Genomic DNA, 22,348 nt, shown 5'->3' on the forward strand with positions numbered 1-22,348 from the left:
TTTTTCTGCTGAGAAGGATGGTGGTGAGAGGAGAGGTCTATGTAGGGCCTGCAAGTCCCTTGTGCATAGCTCTGGCGGCATGTGAGGAATTTACTCAGCACAGGAGTTTTGGACTTCAGCCCATGTGTGACAAGCTTGTGTTCTCTCTCTTCAACTGCTAGGACACCACTAGCAACATACCTCTTAGAAAGTGTCATATGATGTACCTGCCTTTACTGAATCTAAATGAGTGCTGATACAATGTCTTTCTTTTCCTAAAGGGTCAATCATCTTCAGGTGAGAACTTCAAGTCTTCATCTGAAACACCTCCAAGAAAACAGAGGGGACTCTTCTCTGATGAGGAGGATACTGAAGTGAGTATCTCTTTAATAAATTCCTACATAAATTATTGGGATCTTAGTGACCCTGACTTCAGTCCACTCATATCTGGGGATTCCTTAATTATTTGTAGGACTGGGAACTCTGACACATATGCGTCTACTCCCAGCCATACTGGAAGTTCCTTTTTGCTTCAGGAATGAAATCTCTGGGAATATTTTCCCTATCTTCATATTGTTAAACTTGTGTGGTATGAACAGGTATAAATTGCATACCTGAAGAGGGGAAAGGTCAGCAAATTAAGAACAAGAATCATGAAAGACTGCATATGTGTAATTGTGTGTCATCTGCTTCCAGCTTGCAAGTAATCTGCAGAGCTGATGGGAGTTCCTATGTAGTTGCAGGTGATTTGTACATCTGAGTAAGACAGTCTTTACTTCTTTAAAAGGAAAAATACAAACGTCCCATTTGAAGTTCTTAAATATGTAGCATTGCTTTGCAAAGTGATGTTTCTTTGGTTTGCACAGGACTTGTTTTCAACCAGTAAAACTGTGAAGTCCAAAGCTACATCTCTCCCCACCAGCAAGTCCGTGACAAAAGCTGCACTCTCCTTATTTGATGATGATGACGAGGTAAGTACCACTTCCTGATACTGCCTGTGTGTGGGAACCCTTCTGCACAGCCTGTTGCAAATGCAGGAGGAAACATTCAGAAGTTAACCACACTAAGCTTGTAAACAGAGCTCTAAATTAGAGCCCTAAATCAATATTGCGTTATGTAGCAGTTCTGAGCATGAGGACAGCATTATGGAGGAGAGTGGTAGCAGGGACTCTTTTGAGTTTTTGGTGTCTTTTTAGTTTTGCAGCTAGTGCATGTCATCTCTGGACCTAAATAAGAAAGGTGTTATCCCTCTGATTGATAGGACTAGAGAACACTGAGCAATAGAATGTGTGAGAGCACCAGGAAGCTGTTTTATTCTGGCCTGTGATACCTGGCCACATGGATGACTTCTTGCTTCTCTTGTGTCATGGCTGGTGAATTCCTTCTTTCTCACTTTTCAGTGTGTGAGAGTTGTGGCTGCTAGTGTGGAAACTAAGGTTAGAGCACAATTTATGCAAGAAACTGAAAAAAAAAAAAATTGAATTAGTGTGTGCTTTTGTCTTTTCACTCACTTCCACACACCCTCTAAAGAGCTTTCAACTCTGGGCCAGCACCCTTCATGGTGAGTTAACTTACCCTATAATCTTAACCTAAGGCATATAGGAGGCCTGCTCAGAGCCATAAGTTAGGTGACTTCTGCAAACTCATGGTTAAAGGTTTTCTGTTTGAGAGGAGGCTGCTTCCAGCTCACCTTTCTGAATAAGGGCTATTCAGAAGCAACTGTCAGGGTGGTGAAGTATTTCGTGGTGTGGTAAGGTCTCTGGTATCTGCTGTGAAGGTTCTGTAATGAAACTGAAGTTCAAGTTCAGTGGAGAAAAGCATAAGTAAGTGTTAGGTGGTGAAGTGAAAATATATTTTTGTATAGTCTGATGCTTATATAACAACCTGTATAAATGTCTTCAGGGGAAAAACCTTGGTTCTTACCCAGTGGTAGTGGTTCAGCTTGCCTGTTCCCTGTCCTCTCAAAACAGGATTAATTTTCTATTTCATTATGTAGATGTAGAAACAGTGCCCCATTGTGTGAGCTGCTGTGCAGGAGAATTGCTGTGTGGTGGTTTTTTGGCTGCTTGTCAAGCCTTCTGGTAGAGAATCTGTGGGCCAAAACCAGGCTCTGTGTTTAAGGTTTGTGGTCTATTAAGTGGTGTGTGCACAGAATTCCCTGTACTGCAATACTGTATCACCCTTGAAATTGTCTTCAAAAGGGTTCACAAAATACCATTTCTCTATCCTGCTTAACTGAGAAGTGGATGGCAAGTGTCTTGCATGCTGGTGACTTCTCAGTAAGTTCTTCATTATGGCTTTGGCTTTTTATATATATGTATTTTTAAATTCTATTTTAAGGATCTCTTTGGTGTAGTACCTGTGAAGAAGCAACAGGAAAAACCCTCGGAAGAGAAACCAAAACAGCCAGAGCCACTCAAGAAAGCCTCCAGCTTATTGTTCAGCAGTGATGAGGAGGTACTGAGGAGTAAGATTTGGTTAAAGGGGATTCCTGGGCTTTATGCTGGGCAAAGCATAAAACTGTTGAGATGGGAACCATAGTTAAACTCTGCTGTGCCCACATGCCATGCCTGCCCTGGTACTGTGACTTGCTTGCAGCTGAGAAAGCTGATTCTTGGCCTGAGAAGTCATATGGAAGAGAAAAATCCATATTTTCAATGTAATTTATAGAAAATCAACAGCAAATGGAGGCTGCTGTGAACAAATACGACCTAAAAATACCAAAAGGGAAAAATAAGTTTGCTCATACTGCTTTAATTTCTATAAGGAAAGTAGCAGTTCTAGATATGTGTTGAGCTTTTCTTGTATCTGGTGCTGTTTGGTGGTTTTTTTTGTTTGTTTGCTTGGGTTTTGGTGGAGCTTGTTTGCTTGGTTTTGTTTGTTTTTTTCATCTAGGGATGGGAAAAGTGAAACACAAATAACTAGGGTTCCCAGAGAGCAGCCCTCTTCTAGAGATGGATTAAGTGTTGTCTTGCATCTTAAATGAAAGCCAGAGACACTAAGTAAATTAAAAACTTGTCTGGAGAGTCACTGAATTCACTCATAGGAATAGGATGCAGACTGTTCTTAGCCTTCTTACCCCTCAAAATTACTCTTTTGTGTAAATTTATTTTTATTATCTGTTCTGTAATTGCTTACTTAGTGGATACTAGTAATATCTTTAGATGCACTTTTATCTTAATGTAGAATAAATCAAATTTATACTTCAACATGCCTGTAGTCCCTTTCAGAAAGGGGATAAACAGAGATGGAGAATGGGGCAAAGATGGGAATAAGAAAACATACAAGCCAGAAATTTTTTCTAAGCCCAGAAATGTTTCCTTCTAATGTAGATTTTTTTTTTTCCCCCTGTTCAGTGGGTAGGCTTGATAAAATGCCAGCTTCAGAGTAGGGGGGAAAGTACTGTGGGTTAAAGTTGAGGAAGTGTGCAGCATCATGCACTCTAGTGGTGAAGTGTCTTGTGTGTGGGTGTTGCATGGTTGATTTGTTTGGTTTTTTTTCCCCCATACATCAGAGCTTGCTAATTATTTAAGTGACTCAGATCAGGTTCTGCTGAGTGACATCAGTCCTGTGACTACAGTTGATTCTGACCTCAGTTGTCAAGAGCAGCTATAGTAGTAAAGTGTGTGTACCCTGTTTTGCTGGGGAAATACCAAAAGGTGGCCAAGCCCTCTGCAAAGCCTGAGCGATGTCCGGCTGCAGGAGCTAACATAAAGGCAGGAACATAAAATAGTAGAGAGATGCAAGGACTGCTAATACGCTGAAGTGTTTCTCATTGTAGAGAAGATGGGAAGGTGGCTTTGACCAAAACAAAATGAAAACATAAGGGTCTTTATTTTTAAGGAACACTGGAGTGTCTCCAAGCCAGCTAAACTCCCTTCTGAAAACGACCGAAAAGAGGACCCTGCAAAACCAGCTAGCACTGTCAGTCAGCCTAAACCTCTGAAGAAGACAAGCCTCTTTGAGGAAGAGGATGAGGAGGATCTATTTTCAATCACTAAAGAGAGGTGACAGTCCAGGGTGGGGGGACACAACACGCAACACATCACTTGCATGCTGTAAGTGTTGTTCCTTGTTACTGCTGCTGAGGAGGAAGTAGAGTTGGAATGGGCAGGCTGGGTTCTCTTACCTCTTTTGTACCTCTGGTGGATCACTGTCCTTGCCACCACTGAACTGGGCTTTCCGTTTCCATGCTTGCAATATAAAATCCTCTTGATCTCTTTTTATTTTCACTTCTGCAGAAAGCTGTGCAGACAAGAATGGAGGGTGGGAAAACTGTTGAGGCAGTGAGGAAGCTGAGTCCTGTATCTGGGACCGCTTGCTGCAAGTGATTGTCCTAAGTGATAATTTTTGAATAGATGCAGTGCATGGCCTCTGAAACTTTTGCACCTAATGTTCTGTTTTCTCCTCACTCTCATTGCAGCCAGAGAAAGCCACAGAAGGTGTCGTTGTTGTTTGAAGATGATGCTGTTAATGGAGAATCCCTCTTCAGCTCCCAATCCACGCTACTTCCTTCAGCTTCTACGGCTGCAGTGGTACCTCCCCTTTCTTTTAAAAATGATGTACAACACCTAGTCTTTATGGTCTATCTTCCTTGTTAGATACTGAATGTAAGGCTAACTTGTTCTATACAATGGTAGTTCTAGCAAATTTGGAACACTGGAATGTGTTCAGCAAACTGAACTCTTTCATGTAACTTCTTACTACCATCAGCCTAATAGAGATTTCAACATTTTCTTGACCACTAGCCTAAAATTTGATTTGTGCTAAAAGCCCTCCCTGAAGATGTTTTGAGAGCTCTCAACCAGAAAATACTGTTAAAAGGAACAAATGGCTTACTGCTGACTGTGAAGCTACAGCTTCACCCTTTGTGTCACTTAAACCCAAGCTGATTCAGATGTGTCTATACATTTCTTACTGCCTCCCTCTTGAGGCTGCTTTTGCTATCCTCTGTCTTAGTAGCTTAGCCCATAGTATACTGCCTGTCTGGTTGTGCTTTGGAGTTGAGAGTAGGACTTGCAAAAGCTTAATGCAGCTGTATCTGCAGTGGGAGTTCCTGTAGGTGTGTGCATGCCACCTCTCCTTCCCCCCCTTGCCTTTCTGCTTACCAGGAGAACAGTTGTCACAGCCCATAAAGATAATAGTCTTGGGAGTAGAAGAAAAAACAAGCAAACCACAGTCTAGCTGCTGGCAGTCACAGGCGACTGTGCACCAACCAGACAAGATTCCCAGGGCATCTGCTCTAAGCTTGCAACTGCTTTCTGGCACTCTTCAGCAAGATTTGAGAGCCTATAACACTAGAAATCAAGTGACAAAACAGAATGTCCCGTGGGAGGAAAGTAGAAGTCGAGCGTGTTGCCAGTGTCCTGGAGTCCTGCAGAAGGCAGACTGAGACTCTGCTATCCCACAGCAGTGTATGCTTCTGACATACCCATTAATTTTGTGTCACCAACATTCTCTTAATTTTGCAGGAGAAAGTAAAACCAGCACAAGCACCACCTTTCTTTAATGAAGAAGAAAAGGAGGAAAAGGAAGATTTGCCCTATAAAGCAGCAAAGTCTAACCGGGTAGAAGATACGTTGTGGCGTTTAGAAGAGCATGAAGCCCTTCCTGTGCCTAGAGGAGGAGATGTTGTGGGGGAGCAAACAACAGAAAAAGTGAGATTTTCTTACATTAATATGAAGTCTGGTAAAGGTTCAGTTTAAAAGAAAAAAAAAAATACAAACAACCATCCAACAGTGCTGCTCTGGGATAGAATTCTTTCTCTGCGGTCCCTCTTCTATTGCCCATGAGAGAATAACTGTCTCCATTTAGCAAATCACTTGTCAGTCAAACAGCAAATTGATTAAATTACTTAAATTCCACGTTGTTTCCCAACTGATATACATGGGAGAAAATTGGGAGGGGGTGTTTGGGGATGATGGGAGATGTCTGTTTTGTTCTTCTTCCAGATATGGGTTGGCCAATCCTCATTCCAATGAACAGAGCTTTCCCTTAAAGGGCCTATCTTAATGTGTAGGCTTTGTTTCAAACTCAGTAACTCTGTTTCAACATACTGTCTGATGAGTTCTAGATGGTATTGGTAGCTGTGGCTTTCAGGATTGTGAATTTCTCCTGGGCAATGCTGTTACAGGACACTACTGAACTGTATTATTGAGTATGTAACTGAAGAAGCTTCAGCAGAATTTAATCTTGGGCATGGTCTTACTGAGTGATTGTTAGGGAATTACTAGCTGATGACTTTACAGAGTAGTTATGTTCTGCACTTTCCTGGCCATATTCAAGGTTCAGGTAGTGCTGTCCACTCCAGAGAATCCCAAGTTGCATGAACTAGGTACCTCAGATGATGGCAGAGCTGCTGAATGCAGTCTCAAGAGTGCAAATGCAACCTGACACATGGACGAGGAGGAAACTTTATGGAGGAAGCTGCTTATCAACAGAGCTACAGTGCAGGGTACGGGAGGAAAGTTCTGTTTCCTTCAGGGCCATAAAGTGTGTTCTCTTTATCTAGTGTCTCTTGTTAATCTGCATGTTGCTATTCTGTGTACCTGAGAAAAATGAGTTGAATGTAGTTGTCTGCCTGGTAATGGGTTTCAGAATTCTGACAGGTGCTGGAATTTAACCAAGAAAACTTAGCGGGTTTTTAGAAAAACCTGAACTAAATAACAGGCTGACATGTCAATTTCTTAATTTGCAGCCTTTTGCAACAACATCCTCAGAGCCAGCCAGCAGTTCTGATCTGTTTGCAACATCCCCACCAGCTCTGGAGAAAGATATCAAGACCCGAGCTAAGAAAGTGTTAAGCTTGTTTGAGGAGGAGGAAGAGGAGAGACAGGAAGATGATGATGGTATCAAAAATGCACAGAAAGAAATTAGTGTGGTAAGTCCAGAGAAGTTCTTGAACACCACAGAACAGTATTTCTAACTCTACTCTTCCAGGCACGGTTTTGTTTTTACTTTTCTTTCTCTTCATGTCACGGAGGCTAGTCTTTCTCTGTTTCCAAACATGCAGCTTCTTGAGTGAGAAATTACTACTGCTCTTCCCCACGATCCTGAATCCCTTTGTAAATTCTTCCATTGCACTAAATTGAAAGCATTTTTCTACATGCTAGTATGAAAAGAAATTCTGTACAGATGTTTTGGTGCAGCTACTTGACATCTGCTGCACAGGACTGATTCCACAGTTACCACTCAAGGTCAGAGGTACTAGGAAGTAGAAGGGTGTAGAATTTGAAGCCTTGTGGTTTATCCCTTTGTTTTCTTTATATTGTTGCAGTTTGCTTGGTGAGTATATGCCTGGAGACTTAGCTCCAGCAATAATAACTTTAACTCTACGTTTACTTCTGTTTTTCAAATATGTGTGTTCCCTTTTTCAATAAAGCCTCCAGTTGCCATATTCTTGCTGTTTGGCTTTCCTGGCCTATGTACCATCAAGAGGGAGATCGAATCTTCAGTAGCCATGTTCTTGAATACAGAGCAATGTTTTTGTTTCTACATGATGCAGATGTACCTTTTTTTTTTCCCCCTGCAAACTTGAAATTATGTCAAAAAGCACATACCATGTACTACAGTATACCACAAGGTTTTGTCATCTTAGCATTGAAAACTTACTTTACATGGTCACACTAACAGCTATACACACTTTATTCAGAAGTCCCTCAAGGTTTTCTCATCTTAGTGTGACCATGTAAAGTAAGTTTTCAATGCTAACAGCTATACACACTTTATTCAGAAGTCCCTGGAGCTGGATGAAGTAGATGGCTCTTGGAGAAAAATCCCTGTTTATAGCTGCTTCTGGGTTAAAATGGATTCTTAGCTCAAGTGCTTATTTACTTCTTGTAAATGTATGCACTGTTTTGTTTTTTCAGGGGGGAGGCACATTGTGAGATGGTTGCAAGAAGCATCATGTGTCTTGTGCATTTGGGAAGATAAAAATCCTTTCAGATCTTTCCTTCAAAGCACTTAGTATTTTACATGTAACAGTCACAAAATGATTAACATGCTGAAATGCATAATAATGCAAATGTCAGAATAGGTAATTTAGGAACTTAATCTTCTTGATATGCAAACCTGAAAAGTGCTATTTTCCTCGTTTATCCCAACTTAATATGTTTCATGTGTGGATACTTCTAGATGTGCATTGGGTTTTCCTGTATCTAGGCACAAACAGCAATTCTAGTGCTCCAAAAATGTGGCCTGACTTGATATAAAATTAATGCTGATGCACAAAGAGGCTGAAAATGGAGCAGTATTAAAAATCATAGGACAGACTGTATGGGCCAAAAATGGTGTGCTGGCAGCTAGCTTTAGTAGGTGGCCTTTTGGGGCTGCTGGAAACTTGGAAAGGGAAGGGGAGAATCGGGTTTTATTTGTATGACTACTGCTCCTGCTGCTTGGATTTTGACTCTGGTATTATGTTACTGGACATTCAGTTATGCTCTTAAGAGGCTTCCTTTCATTTGAGTAGGTCCTGAAAAGACAACTAGGTAGTAAAACATAGATACTGACCTTCATCTAGACATTCATTGGGACCTTTGCTTTTTGAAAGTCAGACCTGGGTGCATACTGTGACCATGATCATAGAAAGGCATTGGTTTGGGTGTTCAAGCAGCTGATAATGGTTGTTTTGCCAGATAGTGGAGGGGTGATAAAATGATATATTTGACTGTCAACTCTCCCTCCCGCTAGCAAATTTGAAAGTATGAGGTCTTGCCAAAGGCAGACAATATGTTCTGTTCTTCATTGTGGGAATGTGTTTGCTTTAATAGGAGTATAGGGAACCTAGCAACAATAATAGCTTAACAGACCTTCAACTTTAGGATTTAAAAAAAAAATATTTTATTTTTTCTTCCTTAGGAAGATAAATAACCAGATTTTCTTCCTCTCACTTCTGTCCTGCCCCTTCAGCTGAAAAATTCAAGGCATAAAAGTCTTGCTGAAATACAAACCTTACTGTACATTCATGACAACATACTGAAAGCTCTTTTTTTTTTTTAAATTCCTTCCAAGGAAGCTTTACAAGTAAATAGCAGTGGCTGGATCTCAGATCACCAGACACAGACACATTTTGATTAATATCTCCTCATCAAATTGAACTGTGAATGCAAATGTTTACACTGTAAGTTTTGCAAATTTGGTTGAAATAAAACATATAACTGGCAGTTAAAGTTGTATTTTTGTTACCAGGGTTGTAGTGTAGCCTCAGGTAAATTGTAACCTGTCTTATTACTAGGCAAATAACCTCCTTAAAAAGGGATTTTCTTACTGTGTGGACCTTTCTCCTCTTCTTCTAGGCTTCTGGGAAAAGCACTCGGCCCAAAAGCACTGGAGTGTTTCAAGATGAAGAGCTCCTCTTCAGTCATAAACTTCAGAAGGACAATGATCCAGATGTCGATCTCTTTGCCAGCCCCAAGAAGTCGATGGTGAGCTCAGTGTCCTCCTCTGAACCTGCGATTTAAACACAGTCTGTCAAATGTGCAGCCCAACAGTGTTCCTTGTTGGAACACAGGTTAGAAGTCGCTGATTTCCAGGGAGGTCAAAGTGCTGATGTCAGTTCAGGCATCATGAGCTGAAAGAGAGATGCTTTTGATCTATAACACATCTTTTCTTTGTCCTTTGTCTCTTTAGTCTGCGAACCGTATCCTGAAGCCATCACCTGGAGGAGGGCTTTTTGGAGATGATGATGAGGATGATCTCTTCAGTACCCCTAAACCAAAGCTTCCGGTATCTGTTCCTCTACTGTAAATGGCTTATATAAAAGACAGTGGAATGAAATGTATGCAAGGGATTTTTTCCATATGTATTCCTGAGAAATGAAGTGACTTCTCAAGTCTTTTTTGAGAGAATAGAAATGGCCGTTGTGACCCTGAAGACACAGGCAACAAACAAATGCATTAGGTCTCCCAAAGCTGGGATGAAAGGATTGGATTCTTTTTCTTTTTTGTGTATCCCTGGGACTGGCTTACATGTAAGAGAAAACTTGTGAGCAGAAATCAGTCATACAGAGTTCATATTGTTTAGTTGTTTTATTGTTAAACTTCCTAATGTTGCTTCCCTAGAGTTCATGCATGACTGATGAGCCTTGCTCTGTGACTTATGTCATTAAAAATCTCTGCAGGATGGTTTGGTTTAAGGTAATGAATGCAGTATTAAAGTCCATATGATCACTGGATTGCTTTTAGAGGGCAAGAAGTTGCAGTAATGAACTAGACTATACTACAGGTAATCTGTGCTCAAAATCTAGCGTACATTCTAAACTGATACTCTGTATGTGTTTAGCTTAATCAAATTGAAGCCAGCTTTTCCTTCAGTCTATTTTCATGTCTGTAGCTGGAAGTTAGAAAACTGGCAATAGTTCCTGGAAAGAGTTTCTTTGAGGACTGTGCAAGGGGTGGTCTTAAGTAATTAGTGCTTGGCAGCTATATGTGGAGCCTGTTTGCTTGAAAACATAAAATTAGCAGTGTTCCTTTGTCCTTTTCTTTTCCCTGCTGTTCTTTGCATGAGGAGATAGAGTGAAAGTCATTGTTTATCATTAGCATAGACAGCAAAGTTCAAGGTAGGCTAAGGGAATGGAGAAGTGAAAGGCCCTTGTCAAAAGGCAATGCCTTCTATGTATTGAAGAGTTGAAAAATGTGGCTGTTTTTCTTTTCAGATAGAAGTGAGATTTTAAAAAGCTTTGCTTGATTTTTTTTTTTTTTTTAATATGCAGACCATGTTTCTTCCAATTCATGTTGACTTGTGCTCTTAATGCTTTCAGAAAATAGCTGAGAAGAAAACACTTAAGGCCAGTACCAGCCCTCCCATGGAGAGCAGTAATTTTCTAGAAAATGCTTTAAGTGCCAAACAAGATGAAGCTTTGAAGGCAGTAACCACAGAGGCAAGTACCTAAATCTTGTGTCGTGAACAGCATGGAAAGAAGGAGGAGATGTATAATTTTGTTTTAAATAAGTTTCTTGGAAAGTTCTAAACTAATGCCTAGATTCACTGGCTGCAAAGTGGCAAAGCATGGCCCAATTTGTCTTTGCCTATCAGCTGGTGCACTGTTAGCAGCAAGAAGTTTAAATGCTTTTGATACAGTGTTTTATTCATTGTCCACTCACTTATAAGGGCAAAGTACAAGGTAGTGAAGAACTACACCTCAGGTCCAGTTGGACTGAAAATGTGTGGCCATTAATTCTTCTGTGAAGTACCAGAGTGTCTGTTGGAGTGAATGTGATGTTTAAAGTATAGGCAGGCATTCTAAGAAAGGAGATCAGGGCATGCAGCACAAATCTGTGGCTGTTTACAACCTTATCTTGGAGACTTTAAGGTGAGCAAACAAGACTCCTGCTCTTGTCCTTAATCTTGCAGAGCCAATGGTCTCTGGGAGAGGCAGTCTGGATCTGAATTCTGGCTTGTGCCTCACCAGGGCTGCTCGTTGTGTTTCCATCCATAGGAGATCAGCTTTTCGGGTGGGGATTTTCAGGTTTTTTTTCTTCCCTGGGCTGAGGAACACAGAGCAAGTCTGTATGGATACTAATTGGGCTATTTTCCATTACAGCAAAGTATTGCTTGAAGTGTAGAACCATGCTTGTTTTCCTCTTCCCCCCTCCCCCCCTCCCTTTTTTTTTTTTTCCTTTGTACCTACTGACAGCCTGGGATAGGAATGATCTCAGCCTGTTAGAGATCCAGCTGAACACCCCATGCATTACAGTGGAGAATGATCTCCTCAGACACTAGGATTCCTGTGTCATTCTATCAAGACACCCGAAGCAGCATCCTAACCCTTGCAAACCCTCAGTTACTTCAACCTGGCTAGAGCAGCTCTGACTGCTCAGTCACACCACCAACAACAACACAGCCTAGCTCACAGAACTGTACAGAGTACCAACTTGTGGAGGGCAAGCTCTGGGAAGAGCACCTTAACTGATTTGGTTCATCCCTGAGGCCTAGAATTCACCCAGGTTTTCGGACCAAACAACTGGCCTTGCTCTGTTAGTCCATTTCTGCTTTCTAAAGAGGTGCACTTGCTTCTCTGAAGCCACTTTCCTTGCAGGCTGCAAGGTACCATTCTGTAGCCCTCTTGGCTTCCACATGGGTTCATTTAAGTTTGCTGCTCTGTTGCAGCTAGCTGCAAAGAGAAAAGTTACTTATATCGTAATCTGACAGCATGTCTTAGGGGAGGGCTTAAGAAAGGAGGGAGGGTGGCTGTCACAATGTGATTTGACTGGTGGTGTGTGTGACCTGGAGAAGATGGAATTTGCTGCGTTACTATGGCAAAGTGTAATATTGGGTAGAAGGAAGCTGGAATGAAATGTGAGAATAAAGATGGGGCTGCAGTGTGGGGAACTGAAGCTGAAAATTGAGTGACTAGCTCTGGCAATAGAATGTGATAATGTATCTTCAGAAAAACTTGGTAAGCAGTGAGCTGCTTTCTGTACGTGGGTTAAAATGCAAACTGTAGTCTGGTTGATAATGATTTGTCCACTTGTTTAATCCAGTGTAATTTTGTGCAGAAATCTACAGATCCTGCTCCCATTAAAACCAAAGAACCCTCATCTCGGATTGGAAAGCTACAAGTAATTAACTTTACTGGCATTTTAACTTGCAAAAAATAAACTCTTCTTTGCCTCACTGATGGCTCTCCCTGAAACAAAATATTTTTACTTCCTTACCTTACTCGTGCTATTTTTTTTTCAGATGGCGTATTTTCTTTTACTACTTCTTTATTGCATGTTTAATACTGTTTTCCCTTCCCATTTCAGACCTGACTCTGAGCAGCACTATTTACTTTATTTAGGGGGCAGAGGGTAGGATCCTCTTTGTCCTGCTATTCTTTTCAGCACTGTTCTATACGTAGAAACTTTTAGGGGTATGTTCAGAGACTTTTAGACCTTTGGTGTTTTGGTTATGTCCCTCTTCTGGCACGAAATGACTAAGAACTGTCTATGTGACAGTATTACTCTTAATGAGAGAACTGTTGTCCTCAGACAGGATACTGAGCTAAGTAGGTATTCGGTCTGCCATAATGGGGCCATGCTGTTCCTGAAGGTCTTATACAGAATAATAGTGTTGAGCACTCCACAGGCTTAGTGAGACAGGGGACATGGGAGACACAGAAGTGTGTAGTTGCAGGAAAGGCCAGGCACTTGAAAAGTAGAAGTTGAATGCCTGCATATTCTGGTTCTTGCTGCTTCTCTGGAGCCATACTTGCTCTTAAGCAGTATTAACATGATCTCTTTCTGTGTGTATGTTTTTATTCTCTCTGTTTTGTAGGCTAATTTAGCTATTAACCCTGCAGCCTTACTACCTGGTGCGATGCCTAAGATCTCCAGTGTAAAGTCCCCTCTGCCAGTTGTGGACACTCCGTTGCATGAGCCCAAGAATGTACAGAACAGTGAAGCCTTCTCTGCTGCAGGGAACAATGAAGAGCTAGGTGTAAGCTTTGATCAGCCTATGCAAGCGGATACCTTGCACAGCGCCAATAAGGTAACCTTGGTGTTTAGGAGGATAGAAAGGGGAATTAGAAACAGTCTGTCCTCGTGTCCATTTCTGTGGACCACTGAAAAGAAAGTCAAGCCTACTACATTCTTAGCTCTGTAAAGGGACTTGGGCATATGCCTAATTCTGTGCCATTTTAAGGCACATGTGTGCGTTCCCCAAATACAGTGAGTTTTCTGTGTAGGTTAAAGGTGTTTTGACATAGCATCTTGTCCTGTCCTAGGAGATGCCACACTGAAAACCATAAACAAAGCACCTCTCTAGGCTTAACTGTAGAATATGTTATGGACAGCTGCTGTTGTTCATTTTAGCATAGTGATGATGCATGTTTGTTTACAGAGGTAATCCCAGAAGAAGGATCTCAGTAACTATACAGTGAATGTTTTTTTGTGGCTGAGGTTACATGTTTTCATTTTGGCATGTTATTGCTTCTTGAACCTTTCAAATTTGCAGAGGGGCTTCTTTAAAAGCAGCAGAGAATGAACTGCAGCAGGCTATGCATAAAATTAAATGAGATGGAATGGAAAACATAAGTGGTCATGGTTTGGACAGACTAACTGCACCACAGAAGCCCCTTGATTAGCAAACTGTCAGACTGACAAAGGTGTTACCTAAAGCCAAGGGGCCAGAGTGACTTGCTGATCTGTCTTGCAATGGCCTACTTGTGAGTGCTGGTGGTTTTGTACCCTAATTTTACCTACTGTGGATTGACCAGAGGGCAACAAATCAGAAGTCTGGGGTTATTTTTCTGAACCTTGCCACAAACTACTTCAAGCTTGAATGTCCCGCTTGTCCATCTTTCTCCTTTCTGAAAAAAGGGGAGAATGGATGATACAGAGCTAATGATGTCTGAATGAAGGATGTCTAATGCTTCTCCCTGTAACCTAAATTAGTGTCTGCTGAGCAGTCCTTGCTCAAGGTTTCCAACTGAGCATTTGTTTAAATGTACATGTAGCTGTTAAGCTGTTAAACCAGAGCTGTGAGCAGAACTCGTAGTTAATTCAGTTTCAGGTTGCTGGTACGAAATGGGTGATGTGTGTTACTTGCAGAGTTGTGAAGGCAGACAAAGTGCTACAAGGAAGCATAACAGAAATCCTAACCTGTCTTCTGTGAAGTGTGATGGTTCTTTTCCTTCTGTGTAACCCTGCTCTGCTTTTACCCCTTCCTTGCAGACCAGGATCAAGGTTACAGGAAAACGAAGACCTCCTAGCAGAATGGCCCGGCGGTTGGCTGCCCAAGAGTCTGAAGAGGGTGAGGAGGTGGATAGTGCTAAAGAACCAAAATTCTCTCTACCAAAACAGACATCGGCAGTAGTGAACATAAAGGAGTCTCTTGCTACTGAAGCAGAGTCCAAGGAAAATGGCTTTTCCTCTGGCTTGTCGCCACCAGCTCATGGCAGTGTTTTGTCTGCTCGGACAAACAAACTCCTTCCTCCAGAGTCCTCAGACCAAGGGGATGATCTGTTTGAATCAGAAGACCTTTTTGCAAGCAGCTCAACATCCAGATCAGCTGCACAATCAAAGTTAAAGGAAGGAATGTCGGACAGTGTGGCTAACAAACCTGTCAAGGGCAAGGAGAAAAAGCCTGATCTGTCTGTTCTAGGTGATCAAGACAGCACTGATCTCTTCCAGCCTGTAGAGCAAAAATCTTCAACAAAAAACAGCCCTATACCTTTTTTGGAGGAAGAGGAAGACTCTCTCTTCACCTCTCAGAAAACTGGAAAAAAGGAGTTGAAATCTGCTGTCCAGCAAGCTGTTGACCTTACTGCCCAAGATATCTTTGAGGTAATGGTTGAGCCTGCCACCTTGGTCTTTTTGATCCGTAGGGCCTTATGCAGACACCTGTCCTTAGACACAGGCTTAATGGAGGCTGCCGAGTAGGATGGCGTGTGAAGGATAGGTTGTGATGTAAACTGTCAATCATGCTCTGCTGCTGGACAATAAAAACTCCTTCTTTGATTGCTCACCTCCGTATTAGCAAGAGTGGATTAAAAGGCAGAGCCTTAACACATGTGCTGTGACAGCATACCTATGCTTACAACCTTTTTCAGAGTAATAAAGTATTTGGTTCTTATCTGTTAGCTGTCTATTCAGTGCACAGCAGCTCAAATAACTATTTAAAACAAATAAAATTGGCAGGCTGTGTAGTTGATACAAGCCTCTGTGTGCTGTATTTTACCTGTGCAAAATCCCACACTAAAGGCATTACTGCCAACTCCTCTACAGGGAGAAGGAACTCAAACTTTCTGGGTTTGAGAAGCCCCAGGCTGACAGTCTTCTAAGTATCTCAGCTGCTTTGTGCAGATAATTTGACTGTTCTCTTGAAGCGTGTTGTATGTTGATGATTTCTCTGTGCTTTTCTCCAAGGATGATATATTTGCTACTGAGGCAATTAAACCAATGAACAAAGCAAAAGAGAAAATGCCAGAGACTAACCTGTTTGATGACAACATTGATATTTTTGCGGATCTCACTGTAAAACCAAAAGAGAAGACCAAGAAAAAGGTGGAACAAAAATCCATATTTGATGATGATATGGGTAAGCATCTAAAGCCTTGCTGCTCATCTCATAGTATTAGCCCGAGCTGCATTCATCAGAGATGTTTTAGAATCCTTTCTTTTCTTTTAACTTTTCAACTTCTCTGAAATATCTGGTCATCTTTTGGATTTTAACCTTGGATGAAAACTTCCTAGATTTGCAGAACTAGCACAATGTTTAAAAGGTTTAGGAGAGTGTTTAAAATTCTCCTGAGGGAAGGAATAGTTAATTCCTGTAGGGATTTTCTCACCTGTGGGAATTAGAAAATTACTCTTGTCTGGAGTAAGAGACTAATCTCACGTTATGACTCTGGGACACATTTTCTGTTTCAGTTTGCACTGCTTCAATTTTTCATTTGAATCACTAATATGAAGAAATTAACATCTCTTCCCAACCCAGCTTCACTATTGTATTGACTTCCTTGGAGCCCATAAGATTTTGTTTACATCCATGTATACTTAAAACAAATTACAATTACTACACCTGAGAGCAAAAGTTTGCCCTATATAATTTGTTGAAAAATCAGCATATATTAATGTGAAATGATGCAAAGTATACTCCTTTCTTATTTTTCATCAGTGGAGGTATCAAAAGTCATTTGATTCCTGACTATATCTGTCTGTTCTCAGGCTTTTCATGTTTACAGCTCTTCATTGGGCTTGCATGTATTTCTTTTCCTCTACGACAAAAAATATTCTTCTCTAGCTTTGATTCTTGTCAGACTTTGTTCTTTCTAACCTATTCAAATTGAATCTGACTTATCAATGTTTTCTGTGGACTGCTGTTAAGAATTCCAGCCTGATGGAGTGACCTGACTGAAGTGTGTGAATGTGTTAGAAAACTTGCCAGAGAATGAACACCTGGAGATTTCAAAACCTTCTTGACTGACAGTAAAAAAAACAAACACACACAAACAAAACAAACAAAAAAACACAAAACCACAAAAAAAAACCCCAACCAACTGCAATGTTTGTGGACAAGGTATTTGAAATGTGTATTGGATGATTTAAATATTTTAATCATTTAGGTTTTTTCATATACCCAATAGGAAATGAAAGAATTTCCCAAACAGCTACTCTTTCCAAATATGTCAGTGCAAAAATCCAGAGCTCATGTTGAAAAAAACCAGTTGTAGAGTGCCACTTGGGAAATCAGCCACAACAGAACCTGTCATTTGTGCTTCCACTTTTGACATCTGCTCTGGCGCTAGAGCTTGTTGTTAGTTGTTGCATCTGATCTTGCACACCCATAGCATCTACAGCACCCTGTATCTGATAGACTTCATCTTCCTGGAGAGTGTTGACCGTTTTGTGGTGCAGCCATATGTATGCAGCTTCTTACTGCCCAAAGCTATGGAGCTCCTGAACACCAACAGGAGTGTAAGGAAGGTGCCCGAAGGTGAAGATGACCTGCAGGTAGAGTAGGAGAACTGGCACTTGCTTGCTGCCCAAAGCTATGGAGCTCCAGAACACCAACAGGAGTGTAAGGAAGAGATGCCTGAAGGTGAAGATGACCTGCTGGTAGAGTAGGAGAACTGGCACTTGCTTATGCTTCAGGCTAAGGGTTGGCTTAAGCACTTTATCAGGGCTGTATGTTGTTGTCTTAGGAGATCCTTTCTGCTGCAGATAAAACATAAAGTGGGAGCCGTTTGGAGGCAGGCAGGGGAGAGGCTGCAGGCTGCTTTCACTTATCCTACCACAGCCTCTAGTTGCTATTTTGCATTTGTGTTGGGCTTGTAGTGGCAGTATTAGAAATACTCTTTCTCAAGTCTTTGTCTTCCTAGCCTCCTCAGTGACTTTTTGGCTCATTACACACACATCGTGATGTCACCTCTGCCCGTCTGTAAAATGGTGACTGAGCTTTCTTGTGCGTTGACAATTAGTGTTTTCCATGGTCAAAACTCTCCTATTCCTTAAGCCTTGTTATAAAATGGGAGTGATACCTCTGCTGCTTATGGCACTCACTGTACCTCCCCTCTGGTGTGAAGCTAATCCATGTGATAGGTTCTTGCTTTGGAGTGATGCCAGTAGGGGATTACTCTGTTTTACTGCCTTTCTAAACTGCTCTTGTGCTGAAATGCTGTCCTGGATTATCCCTGTGTAATCCCTGTGATCAGCACAGTCACAGACACGTGCTGGAGTGGAAGAAGTAGCGTGAAGACAAAGGCAAGCACATTGTGATAGACCACTTCATGCTTAGCCTCTGCTCAAAGTCAGGATACATGCTGAAGGCTGAAATACTAGTTTTTATACTCGGGACTAGTACATGGCTATTAACCTCTGTGTAAGACCTGTGTTTTCTTGATAGCTGGTATTGAACCCTACTGTCAAGGTTTAGTGTCAGAGCTGTCTGCTAAACCTCTAACAGATGCTCTCTGTTAACCCTTCTCCCTCCCAAAAAAAAATAAGGGGGAGAGAGACTCAAACCAGGACAGCTACTTATGCTGTCCTTGTGAATCACTAGTGTTCCACATATCTCAGTCTCGTAAATTATTATTATTTTTTATCCCCTCATAATCCAACAGTGTTCCACATATCTCAGTCTTGTAAATTATTTTTTATCCCCTCATAATCCAACTGCAGTATCCTAAATTTAAAATCTTAATGTATAGGCAGAGATACGCTGTTGTGTGTGCCCAGGAAACCTCAGGGCAACACTTGGGCACGTGTATGGTAGCAGCTTCATCTCTCCTCATGAGTACAGTTCTAAGCAACACTAGCCACAGCAAGAACTGCAGGTCTGTGAGCTCTGCTGCTGGCACAGGGTATCTGGGTTGGAAGGTTTAATTTCTGCCTGTTGTTATGCTTCAGGAGAGAACTCTGCCTCAATAGCAACATGGTATTTTTCCACTTTGTGGTCCTAGTTATCCATAACAGAAATGCTTGTATTGAGGAAGGTGATGGGAGATCTTGATTCAGGACTGCAGACAGACTTCTGGAATATTCAGGATGGCTGCTGTAGCTGCCTACCTCCTTGCATCTTAGCCATGCTCTGTTATCAAGTGATTTATGCTGTGTTCTTACTGTGCTGTAGATTAGAACTCTCCTACGGCTAGCGGATGTCACAACAGTAGTTACTAGCAAGTATCATCTCTTCCTGTCCTGATTTTCTTTGGCAACAGCCTCACAGCTCTCAGATCTCTCAGGTTCCTCGAATGCTAGTGCTCTAGATAAGAGGGATGTTATCTGGCACTTCCACGATGGAATTTATTGTGGAGATTTAATTTATTAGTACTTTTCAAACTTACAAGAGCTTGAACATGTTATAAAATACAAGTGTTATGCTGCTCTACTGAGAAGAAAAAATATTCTTAATTTGACTTACAGCTAACAGCTCCCACACATGTCCTTACAAATGCATCTAGAATCGCAAGCAGCAGGAAAGCATTTGTTTATCACAGAATGTCCTTGGCAGTCACTTCACATTAAAATCTTTTTTTTTTTTTCCCCCTTTAGATGATATCTTCTCTAGCAGCCAAGTCAAGATACCCACTCCTAAAAGCAAATCTCCCCAAGCAGCCTCAGAAACAAAATCTGAAAGCAAGACACTGAGCACGTTCGATGACCCACTGAATGCCTTTGGAGGACAGTAGCCAAGGGAAGTGTGTTGCAGAGAGAAGACCTTCCCTGTGCCCTGCCCAGTACTAATGCTCTGGATTCTCTAAGCCAGTCGAGCTGAAGTGAGATGGCTGTGGATATTTAAATAACTTTACCCATTTTAAATGGTTAGTATTCTCTTCTGCTGGGTCTAATGCACTAAATGATATATTTTTTAAAGATGACAGTAACCTCCTGCTATCTTGTTTCCATGGTGCCCGGATGAACATAGCCTGTGCAATACCTGCAATGAAGTAATCTATTATACAAAGTATAGTTTGTTTTATTGAACAGATCTATAGATAAAAGAATTGATAAATAGTAAAATGAGTCTGTTAAACCAGGTCTGTCTGTATGGCTGTCTGTCCTCTTTACCACTTGCTAAGGACATCTGCATCATGACTTGAAAACAACCAAAACCACTACCAGGCCTTCTCTGGGTCAGCTGCCAATCTAGTAAACTAATGTTAAGGTAAGGCTGGGTTCTTTTATCACATACAGCTTCTCCTCTTATGTAATCAAGCAGTTAACAAATCTTAGTGCAGGCACCAGATAGAGATAAGGCACTTCATATTGGCAGATAAAGTGGTTATAAAAATAAAAATGGTTAAAGCTTCTCTGCCAGAAAGAATGTTCCAGATGAGCACCTAGTGCTCCATGAAAGCAACAGAAACCTAACATTGTATGCCGTTCAAGTTGTAAGCTACTAAAAGATTTTCACCTGCCTGGATTTGCCAAAGTTTTGCAAATAACACTTTCCAGGAAGTCCATCTGTACCGACCGCATGTGGTCACTTGCAGGTTGGCAAGCACAGGTTAGTGCAGAGGTGCATCTGCCCAAGGGTTTGCCCTCTGCTTTCCTTTCTCATCTGTAACACATGCTAGGCTGTACAGGAGGGTACTATTTGATGGAATCCCTCCAACTGTCCAGTGTGTTTGGCTTAACCTTCTTGCTTAGTGTATATCTTAGACTGCCCTTCCAGAACCTATGCCATTAACTGTACTTGATGCCCAATGACAGACACTTGCATTTACTCTGCTTATATGCACACAGAAAAGCATAATTGCAGGAGGATCAAATACTTCTTGTATTTTACCAGTGACTGCCTGCAATTCTGACTTTAAAACTAGATGCACTGTTCTTATGATAGTGATGTACTACTTTATCTTCAACTTCTAAGACTGTTCTGCTCTCTGTGAATTTAAAGCATGTGCTCAGAGGACTTCTATGAGAGCAGTTCCCACTTTCACTGAAGCCCTTGTTCTGAGACATCTGCTTGTCTCTTGTTTCTCAAGTTGGATTTACTTTGAGGCACAGTAAATACTACATCCGAAGCATCTAACACTAATGATGGTAAAGCAGAAGGAAAGGTTGGAAGGGATAAAGGAGAAGAAACATTGTGTATTGATTTGCACCATGGGTGGGCCTGGCAATGATTCATGTTAAGAGGAGGGTAAGTTGGGAGTAGCAGCTTGGAAAAGAATGTGGGAGCTATTCACAAATGGGTGTCTACAGTGAGAGCGCTTGCACTTTATTTATAGGCATTACATCTGCTGCAAATGCCTCGTATATGATTTGGACTGCTGCTTTACTCCTTTCTTCTGTGCTTAGAAGGGCTTCAAAGATGAATTGGAGGGATTCCATTTCTTTTTTTTGTATCCTTTCTTCTTGGCCCTTCACGTTAATAACTTCGATTAGCATTGCAAAGAGTGGTGTGCACAAGCCAAGAACCCTGGGGCCCACTTAAAGTGGTTCTGATACTTGAAGGTGAATGTTCACTAGAGAAAAGCTCTTGATAGAAACTTGCATTGTGACGTAGAACAAAACCTTTCCTCCCTCAGCCTTTCTAAATTGGCACAGGGGCTGTCTCTTCCTCTGATTAAAATGTGTGGTCCTCAATTAACTCTGTAACAGGCTGTAAATCATCGTTTCAGCACTTCACTTTTTGGAGGGCTTGGTCTGAGAGATGGCCTTTTTAACTGAGTTTTGCCTTGGGTGTGTCTCCTTGCAAATTTGATGGAACCAAGGCAGCTTTTCCTGGGAAAGGTAGAACCTGGAGGCTCAGTGCTCTTTGTCAAAAGGTTCCCCTATCTGCTAGGTGCACTTGAAAAACCACAGTATTTGTTCCAACTGTTTTAACTAGGCCTGAAACCTACAGCTACAGTCAGGGTAGGTCTTGCATAATTTCTTCACCATGAGAGTGGTGAGACCCTGGCATGGGTTGCCCAGGGAGGTGGTTGAGGCCCCATCCCTGGGGGTCTTTAAGGCCAGGCTGGATGAGGCTCTGGGCAGCCTGATCTAGTGGGAGGTGTCCCTGCTCATGGCAGAGGGGTTGGAACTGGGGGATCCTTGTGGTCCCTTCCAACCCTGACAGATTCTGATCTGTTTTAGCAGAGGACTTAGTAGTGTTGGCTTAATGGTTGGACTTGATGATCTTAAAGGTCTCTTCCAACCTAAAGGATTCTATGATTCTAATTTAAAACCTAAATGGAAAGTAAAGTGGTTAATGTAATTAGCACCTTCTAATAAGCTAAGCCTGTTTTCTCTGGCATTTCCCTGGGAGGCTGTGATGGTCTGCGAGAAGCGCCGCTCCCGGAGCCGGGCCTGACCGGCTTAGGTGCAAGCAGGACGGATGCCCAGGAGCGCAGGCACGTGTCGCGGCGGAGGCGCCGGGGCCGCCCGCTGCCAGCGCTGCGCAGGGACACGGCCGAGTTTGGGGTGTGAGTGCTAGGTTTACGCCTTTCCCCCGGGGAAAG

General features: G+C 41.9%; 1 protein-coding gene across 1 annotated transcript; it reads left to right on the forward strand.

The window, feature by feature from the left end:
• Positions 1–260: 260 nt before the first annotated feature.
• On the forward strand, positions 261–19,933 carry LOC103778172 (WASH complex subunit FAM21A-like; the record flags this gene model as incomplete). Its single annotated transcript, XM_008945745.1, has 15 exons — positions 261–353; positions 846–950; positions 2,320–2,436; positions 3,823–3,986; positions 4,403–4,511; positions 5,451–5,636; positions 6,677–6,873; positions 9,287–9,401; positions 9,607–9,702; positions 10,736–10,855; positions 12,474–12,536; positions 13,234–13,446; positions 14,631–15,242; positions 15,825–15,996; positions 19,452–19,933. Coding segments are annotated over 15 exons (2,499 nt in total), but the record flags the coding sequence as incomplete, so codon positions are not given.
• Positions 19,934–22,348: the final 2,415 nt, after the last annotated feature.

Source organism: Merops nubicus, unplaced genomic scaffold (genome assembly GCF_000691845.1).
Source record: "Merops nubicus isolate BGI_N331 unplaced genomic scaffold, ASM69184v1 scaffold25738, whole genome shotgun sequence".
In the NCBI taxonomy this organism is placed as follows: Eukaryota; Metazoa; Chordata; class Aves; order Coraciiformes; family Meropidae; genus Merops; species Merops nubicus.